Source organism: Myotis davidii, unplaced genomic scaffold (assembly GCF_000327345.1).
Source record: "Myotis davidii unplaced genomic scaffold, ASM32734v1 scaffold552, whole genome shotgun sequence".
Taxonomy (NCBI): domain Eukaryota; kingdom Metazoa; phylum Chordata; class Mammalia; order Chiroptera; family Vespertilionidae; genus Myotis; species Myotis davidii.
The window spans coordinates 64,122-72,486 of NW_006283439.1; the positions used below are offsets into that span (position 1 = coordinate 64,122).

The 8,365-nt window shown below is 46.4% G+C and overlaps 1 protein-coding gene across 1 annotated transcript in view; it reads right to left on the minus strand.

The window, feature by feature from the left end:
• Positions 1 to 8,365, minus strand: part of LTN1 (listerin E3 ubiquitin protein ligase 1) — a 49,423-nt gene continuing 41,058 nt past the window's right edge. Inside the window, exons 26-30 of the mRNA XM_015564128.1 lie at positions 7,285 to 7,453; positions 5,770 to 5,990; positions 3,729 to 3,923; positions 2,500 to 2,667; positions 1 to 1,241 (exon numbers count right to left, since the gene is read on the minus strand). Coding sequence (XP_015419614.1) covers positions 1,179 to 1,241; positions 2,500 to 2,667; positions 3,729 to 3,923; positions 5,770 to 5,990; positions 7,285 to 7,453 — 816 coding nt within the window. The 3' untranslated portion in view covers positions 1 to 1,178. The remainder of the gene's footprint in view (positions 1,242 to 2,499; positions 2,668 to 3,728; positions 3,924 to 5,769; positions 5,991 to 7,284; positions 7,454 to 8,365) is intronic.

Genomic DNA, 8,365 nt, shown 5'->3' on the forward strand with positions numbered 1-8,365 from the left:
TTTGATGGTGAGCAGTTGTTTTATTAACATGAATTGCTTTTGCCAATTAAACATTTGCAAGAGATGATTAGCTGATCTCCCAAGTGACCTGGCTGCTAGATATGCTAATATTCCCCAGGGATGAAAGATTGCAATGGAATTATTCCAAGTTCCAAACCTCACATTTTCTGCTTCGGGCACAGCTTTTAGGGTAACACTGCTGTGACAGAGGCGGGTTTCACTACTCCACGTCAGCCTGTCATGTTCCCTTTTACTTGGTACTAAAACCTTAACTTGACTGGAAAATTTGGCTTCCTTAAATCTAATTTAATGTAACTTTGGCAGCATGAATAGCAAACTTCGGTCACAAAATTGAAGCCAACTACAGCATTACTTTTTGTTTTTAATTTCCCCCATCACCAATTTTAAGTTTCAGGACCGCTCATTCATTTCCTCCTCCCTCTTACAGAGGGCTAGATGCCACTCTGCTACATGAATAAAGTAATCTGATTCCCGTTCTCTCAAATTCTCACGTAACTGAGTAACAATTCATGGGCAAGTCTACAGTTCGGATGTCATGGCACACGAAAGTCTTCCACAGCAAAGCTCGGTGTCGTGAGTTCATGCTCTGGAAGTCAGAGCCCTAACAGCGAAGGCCGTGAGGGCCCGCGGACTTGCTGATGGAGGACTGCAGAGCATGCTTCAAACAGCTCAAGATAAACTATGTTGATAGCTTAGTCATTTTATCATTAAATTAATCTACAAATAGCAGAATACTAATTTTGTTTTCATAACTAATAAGTAAGTCTTAAAATATTGCTAGGTATAAATCATCCCTCTCAATTCATTTGCCTCACTGAACTGTTCTAGAACATAGATCAATGCAAATCTTTCACAAATTCCAAATCTGTAATTTAGGGGTTTTCCATATTTATTTTTAAATATATAAAGAGATTAAACTATTTTATAAATATTTTCTCTCAAATACGTAATATTCGTATGTAAAAGAAAAGGTTCCCAAACTGTTACAAACCAACCTGAAGGTAAGTAGACCCGATTGCAGGGCCCTTGCATTAACCAAGGGGCGCCCCCGAGCAGGTCCGTCTAAGTACGCTCACTGCCTCCGCACACCAGTGCTTCCGGGTGGGCCCAGTCCACTGCCTTTGCTTTCCTTCAGGGTCACTTCCGGGGGGAAAACCTCAGAAAAAGGTCTCACGACAGAGCGGACAAGTGGATTTGTTGCTAGATGTAAACCATTTGTACTGAAAAAGAAAAGATTTTAAATGTTAGAAGAACTTTTCAAAGAGCTGTCATTTCCCATATACATCTAAAGTAACCTTAAAAGGATACAGTAAGAGAGGGAGACGACTGTAAGCTCCTCCATTCATCTCCAAATCAACACGCTCAGTGTCATGTACAAAGGCTACAGTGTGGTTCTTCCCACCAAGGCTCATGCACACGCCACTGAGACCCGCCAGGAAGACCTCCAAGCAACTAAACGGCCACGTGACCTTTAAAAAGAGCAAGGGGGCCCTGGCCGGCAGGCTCAGTGGTTGAGCGTCAACATATGAACCAGGAGGTCACAGTTCGATTCCCGGTCAGGGCACATGCCCGGTTCTGGGCTTGATCCCCAGTGTGGGGCGTGCAGGAGGCAGCCCATCCATGATTCTCTCTCATCATTGATGTTCCTGGCTCTCTCCTTCTCCCTTCCTCTCTGAAATCAATGAAAATACATTTTAAAAAAATAAAAAAGAGCCAAGAGCTCTGATGCAAGACGGCGCTCAGTTCCAAATTTTTCAGTCTACTTTATGGTCTAGATCAGGGGTGGGCAACCTTTTTGTGCGTGCGTGCCAAAACCAGCAAAATCTCTGACTCAAAATTCTTCTGCGTGCCAACCCTCATTTTTCGAGAACATGTTACGCCTACTTGATATCTCTTAAGGTGTACGTATGTGAAGAACCTTGAAGAAATAATAAAATTCATTTGAGTGACAGAAGGAAGGCATGGAGAGTTAAGGCAGAGGCATAGAAATTGCTCTTCCCCTCTCTCATCAATCCATGTCTATGGTCTTTCAGATAACTTGTTATGTAAAATTATTTATTTATCTAAGATGCACCTACACTGAATTTATCTGAAAAATAAAAAACTCGATATTAAGAAAAAAAACTGTAAATGGAAGATTATAAGAGAGGGTTTCGCGTGCCAGCAAAAGTTACTGGTGTGCCATATTTGGCACGCGTGCCAGGGGTTGCCCACCTCTGGTCCAGATCTTATAAGACCACCTATTTTTTGAGTGCTGAGACCTGTATTAGAAACACCCAATGATTAAAATGCTTTCATGGCTACCATTCTCAGTAATTTACTATTTCCTTTGTACAGATTTTGAAAAACCGTCTTAGTATGTCTCCCATTAACTACAATTAAGAGTTTATTTTTCACTGTTTTCTTTTCCAAAGTTAGATATCATACATAAACATTATACATAAAATAATAAATAAGTTAATTTCTTTTTAGACTCACCAAACAGGCTGAGTGGAACTTCTTCTTGCATGTTCTACAGGCTTTTTTGGGAAGAGAATAGTTGAACCCATGGATGACTGAAAAGCAGATCATGCAATCTTCAACACCCTCAAAGCGTTTGTCTACATTATTTTTCCATAACGCTAAGCCTTCCATAATACTTCCATTCTAGAAGAAAAATAAAGAGGCATATACAATGAAGACAACCAATCAGTTATTTTTATTCAACTTCAAAAATTTTAAAGTTGAGTTATAACTTGGAGAGAAGAAAATCTGTTTTGCTATATTCACATCTTTTAAGTTTTATGAATATTGGTTTTCAAAATGACCACCGAAATTTTGGAACAGATAAATCTTTCTCCAGTAAAGACAGGAATTAAAAGAGGGTTTTGCACCAGTACTTCAAAGTTCAGTCTTAGCTTGTTGCTTTATGAAACTCTTAGTCAATCATTTAAATTTTTTCTGAATTTTAAACTAAAACAATTAATCATTTTATCTTCCCAGCTGCTGATTTGTTCCAGCTCTACAAATTGGTGAATTTATTTATTTATTTAAATATATTTTATTGATTTTTTACAGAGAGGAAGGGAGAAGGATAGACAGCCAGAAACATCGATGAGAGAGAAACATCGATCAGCTGCCTCCATCACACCTCCTACTGGGGATGTGCCTGCAACCAAGGTACATGCCCCTGACCGGAATCGAACCCGGACCCCTCAGTCCACAGGCCAATGCACGATCCACTGAGCCAAACCAGTCAGGGCAATATATTGATTTTTTAAAAAGTTTTCTTTACTGGGCAATGTTCACAATGTGTAAACAAAACTAGAGAAGACTTACAGGTGTTTAAAAGTCAAAGGGCTTTGAAAGTACTGGGATTTCTACAACCACAGAAGGAGAGCTGAAATGTCAGACTAAGCGTAGCTTGGGAGACGTTCATCTGTCCGGCATCTCACCAAAAACTTCCGCTTCTGGCCATTTCCTTCATCACCATGTATTGTTCTGTATCGTTTATAATGTCAATAAAGTCAAATCAATTCCTCTCGAACACCAGAAAGAGATGCACATGAAACCTTGGCAGGTGCAAGTCACTCATCACATATCTGTGCCCACCAAGGAGCCAGAATCCCAGCTCCAGCTGAAGCAGGAGATGTGTGTTCAGTGTCACTGCCGTGGCAGGAACTGACGAGTGGCCCTCAGTGTGGAGGCCATGTGTGTGCGGAACCGACCTGGTGGGTGAGGTAGGTGCTCAGCTGCAGCATCCAGTTCCGCCACTGCTGCACGGCCACGCCCACGCGCCGCCCGCTCTCCACGGTGATGGAGCCCAGCGGGTAGTTGGAAGGCAGCTGTATTATCAGCTCAATGACGATGTCCTCGATGCTGTAAGTAGCCATCACTTCTCGAGTAGTAGCTCGAGCCTTAACCTGCAACACACCAACAGTAATATTTGTTTTGTCAAATTTTCTTTCCCTTTTTTTCCCTCAAAAAGTATTTCAATAGGTTGACTATCAGCAGCCAAAGTTTCCATTCAAGCAAAATGCAGGTAAACACATTCACTTACTGGGCATCTACATTTAATAAGCACCTGGCACCGTTGTCCCTCGGCACCCGCAGGGTAGCTTGGCAGGGCTCCCCTGCCCCCAGTCCCTTTGTCCGTGGGCCCACATCCCTGGAACCCAGCTCTGATTCTGGACCCGAGGCTGCTGAGCTGTGGACGAAGAACCCACGGATGGGAGCTGAGTGTGTTCTTTGGTGGCTCAGGACATTCCAAGTGCATTTTTCTGGAAATTCACTCTCATGAAACAGTGTATTTTAGCCCTGGCTGGTTTGGCTCAGTGGATAGAGCATCAGCCTGTGGACTGAAGGGTCCCATGGTTTGATTCTGGCCAAGGGCACAGGCCTGGATTGAGGGCTTGATCCCTAGTAGGCGCCGTGCAGGAGGCAGCCGATCAATGATTCTCTCTCAGCATTGATGTTTCTATCTCTCTCTCTCCCTTCCTCTCTTAAATCAATAAAGAAATATATTTAAACAACAACAACAACAAAACCCAGTGTATTTTGTTTTATTCTATCAGCTTCACCATATAACACCAGTTTCTGACTAGACAGAGGACAGATGGGTAGACATCACTGCTTGTCTTCAGGGCATCAAGTGCCACGTGTCTGCCCAGCCTCCCTCTGCTGCGGATTCTGAATTTCACAGCAGAACACTCACCCCTGGTTCTGGTTTCCATACAGCATTGCAAAAGCAACGTGAAACACCAATGACCCCCCTGCCCCCAACAATTCTACTCTCTGACGCCCGAATCTCCAGGCTGACACCACAGCGTCACCTTAAACGTCTCCTTCTGCCTCCTCCCAGCTATTCAAGCTGGGATACATTTCCACCAAATTCCCCACCCCGTTTACATTCCCACCAGCACTGCCTACCAGGCCTGCCCATGCCCACAGCTCTGACGCCAGCACTCCCCCACATGCCTCGACCCTACGCTACTCAACAGCCCAGGGTTTATCTCATGGTCAGTCAGAGCAACTGCACAGATGATCACGACACCCGTCACCGCCTCAACAGAAATATGTCAGTGGATACACAGGACCAAATACTTCAGACTGTTCTGTGAGGCCTTTCCCAACGTGACCTAACCCCTCGCAGATCTGCCCGCTCCCTGACAGCCGCCTGCAGGAGCTTCCTCTCCATGAACACGGTTACTCGTCCTGCCTCGGGCAAATACAGAAATTCTCACTCCCAGCCTTTTGCTTCTGCCACTGCTTCCCTGCAGCGAATGCCTTTCCACACATCTCCCCAGACAAACTCCTGCCCCTTACAGTGCCTTTCTCCATCGTCTCCCCTCCCCAGCCAATGGTCCTCGCCTGGACCACACTCTTCCCCTCCGTGTGCCACTTTCTAGTCTCAAACACAAGCCGTGGTGGGTGTCTTCCCTTCCCTGACCAGATGGCATGTCCCACAGGCCAGGCCCTAGCTGTCGACCACGCTGCTCGCACCCAAGCCTGGCACCTGGAGGTGTCCGATATATATTTTACAGGAACTGATGAATATTCAAAAGCTCCTTGGTGGTGGCTAGTGAAATTATGCCACTGTTTCAATCTATGCATTAATATGAGATTTGATTTACAAGAGTCAGAAAATACAGTAGCAATTCCTGTGAATTCTACACCAACGGTCACAATTGTGATACTCAACTCACTACAATGTCAGACACAATCAGTATTTAAATCACCTTTCTGGAAAAAGTTCAAGATCATACTGACCGTCATGCCACTGAACAGCTGTGTGCTTGTCTGCACAGAAGCTATTTCCTGCAGAGAAAGCACGCTGCTGACGTACTTGCTGGTGAACCGGTCGACCACGTTGAAGACGCGCTTCTCGCTGCTGTTCCACCACAGCCGGACCATGGCGGGCAGGTCCTTCAGGGTCATGTGGTAGACGGAGCAAGCCAAGTGCGGGATTTGGTACGGAAGGGTTGCTGTTTCTGAGGGAAAAGCAAAGTCTTCGTTCACAGCATGTATCTCGGACACAGAATAACAGACTAAGACAAGGACTTTCCTACGAAAATCCTAATTCCTCACATGAGGACTAGAGCTCCTAAAACAAAGAAGCCGGACGCTACCACATTAGCTTTTTCTACATATTTAACACGAACCACGGCAAAAAGAAGATTCCAACTGACACGGGAAAATCTGTATTTCACATGAAGAGTCACAGGTAATAGAAAGCACTGCCTTCAAAAGGGGGGAATAAAAGATGAGAGGAGTCGCACCTCCTTTACTCCCAGCATCACGGACGTATTTATGCCAAGTCCTAGAACACCCACCTCAGCCTCACAGTCCGCCCTCGGTGCTCGAAGGCAGTGGTCGCCATCCTTTCGGACCTCACGGACCACCAGTTGGCGACCGCTGCTCCAAAGGTTTCCTGAGTCTACGGCATTTAACAAATTATTCCAAAGAATCAGTTGCAACGGTAGAACAGCCTGAACCCTTGGCTAAAATCTGAGCCTCCACAGTGAAGGAAAGAACTCGTACTCGTCTCTGTTCCCCGACGGCAGACTACTGACTCACAGGCCTACAAACCATTATCACACAACAAATACTTGTTTACAGAGTAAAACGTAAGTCTCAACAACCTAGGATTCAAAAATGTATTTATTTATTTATTTTTTAATATATTTTATTGATTTTTTACAGTGAGGAAGGGTGAGGGATAGAGTTAGAAACATCGATGAGAAACATCGATCAGCTGCCTCCTGCACACCCCCGACTGGGGATGTGCCCACAACCAAGGTGCATGCCCTTGACCGGAATCGAACCTGGGACCCTTGAGTCCGCAGGCCGATGCTCTATCTACTGAGCCAAACCAGTTAGGGCAAAAATGTATTTAATTCTTAACAGCGTTATCCACAAGGTCACACTGAATGTCCTACTTAGAGAAACATGGAAGGCCTTGCACTCAGGCCCCGTCTGGGGCTGGGCCGCACCCTCAGGTCTGAACCTGTCTCCAGGAGAGCTCACATGCATGTGCACACACATACACATGTGCACATGCACACATACCACACACACACACACACCACCACACACACACCCCACACATACATGCATGCACCACACAAACATGTGTGCACACACATACACCACACACGCACCCCACACATACATGCATACACCACACAAACGTGTGCACACACACACCACACATACATGCATACACCACACAAACATGTATACACACACACACACACACACACACACACACACACCCTCACTGACCTCTGATACTCAGCTGGACCTCCTCCGTGAAGAAGGTCTTGGGCTCCTTGCTGGGCTCAGCAGCTGCCTCGGTGCAGGTCGGGTTTTCGGGCATGAGCCTGAACAGGTGATAGAGCAGTTTATTTAAGCTCTTTGTTTTCCGGAGGTACATTGAATACAGAGCCCGAAGCTGGTGGAAAGCAAAAATGTGTTAGTAAACCCAGTTTAACCAAGAGGAGTAGGCAAGAACAAATCAAAGTAGAACAGACTGCACAAGAACAGTGAAAAAAACGTCAGGGGACATATGTAATACTTTCGACAACACGACTTTTAAAAGCATTCATCTGAGGACTCAGAATGACACAGCAGAGTCCGCAGAACAGAGGCCACATCCTTACTCCCCGACGGGCCATGTGACGGCCCTGCCTCCTTTTCTCAGAGACTGCAGACCTGTCGCTCCCTCCTCACGCGACACGTGCTCTAAGGTCTCCTCTAACAGTCTCCCGGGAGGCTCCCCTGCACTTGGAGTCCCTGAGCCGTGGAAATCCACTCGCCACTCCAGATGACTCACTCGCTCTCATGCCTTCCACACATTCCTTCCACACCACAGGCCCTCGTCTCTGGAAACCTTGCTTAGAAGCAATCCCATTTCCTGGCGGACCCGCCCCACCAAGACCCTGCAGCGCCCCTGCAGATGGCACCGCCAGAGTCCGCCTGTCGCTTTAGGATCGGGGAGCTTCAGGTAAAACCAGAGAGCCTGGCACCACGGGGGCACTGCGGGCACCGGTGAGGCCCAGCAGGAGAACTCCTCGTCCCTCAGGTCGCAGCACTTGTCATGTGCGCACATGGCTGTACCTTGATTTCCTCCATGCACTGCACAGCTCCTCCCGGGACAGACGCGGAGGGCTCAAATGCGGGGATCAAGCCATAGGGTTTCGAACCGATTCTTAAAATACGTTGATCCAAGTACCTTTACCATGGAGCATTCTGGGGGGCACTACCTTGACCAAGTACCACACTCAGTGTCACCAACAGGAGGCCTGGTCATGCTGAGCCTCTCGGGGACACGGTGAGACACATTACCCTGGGCAGAGGCCCTCCT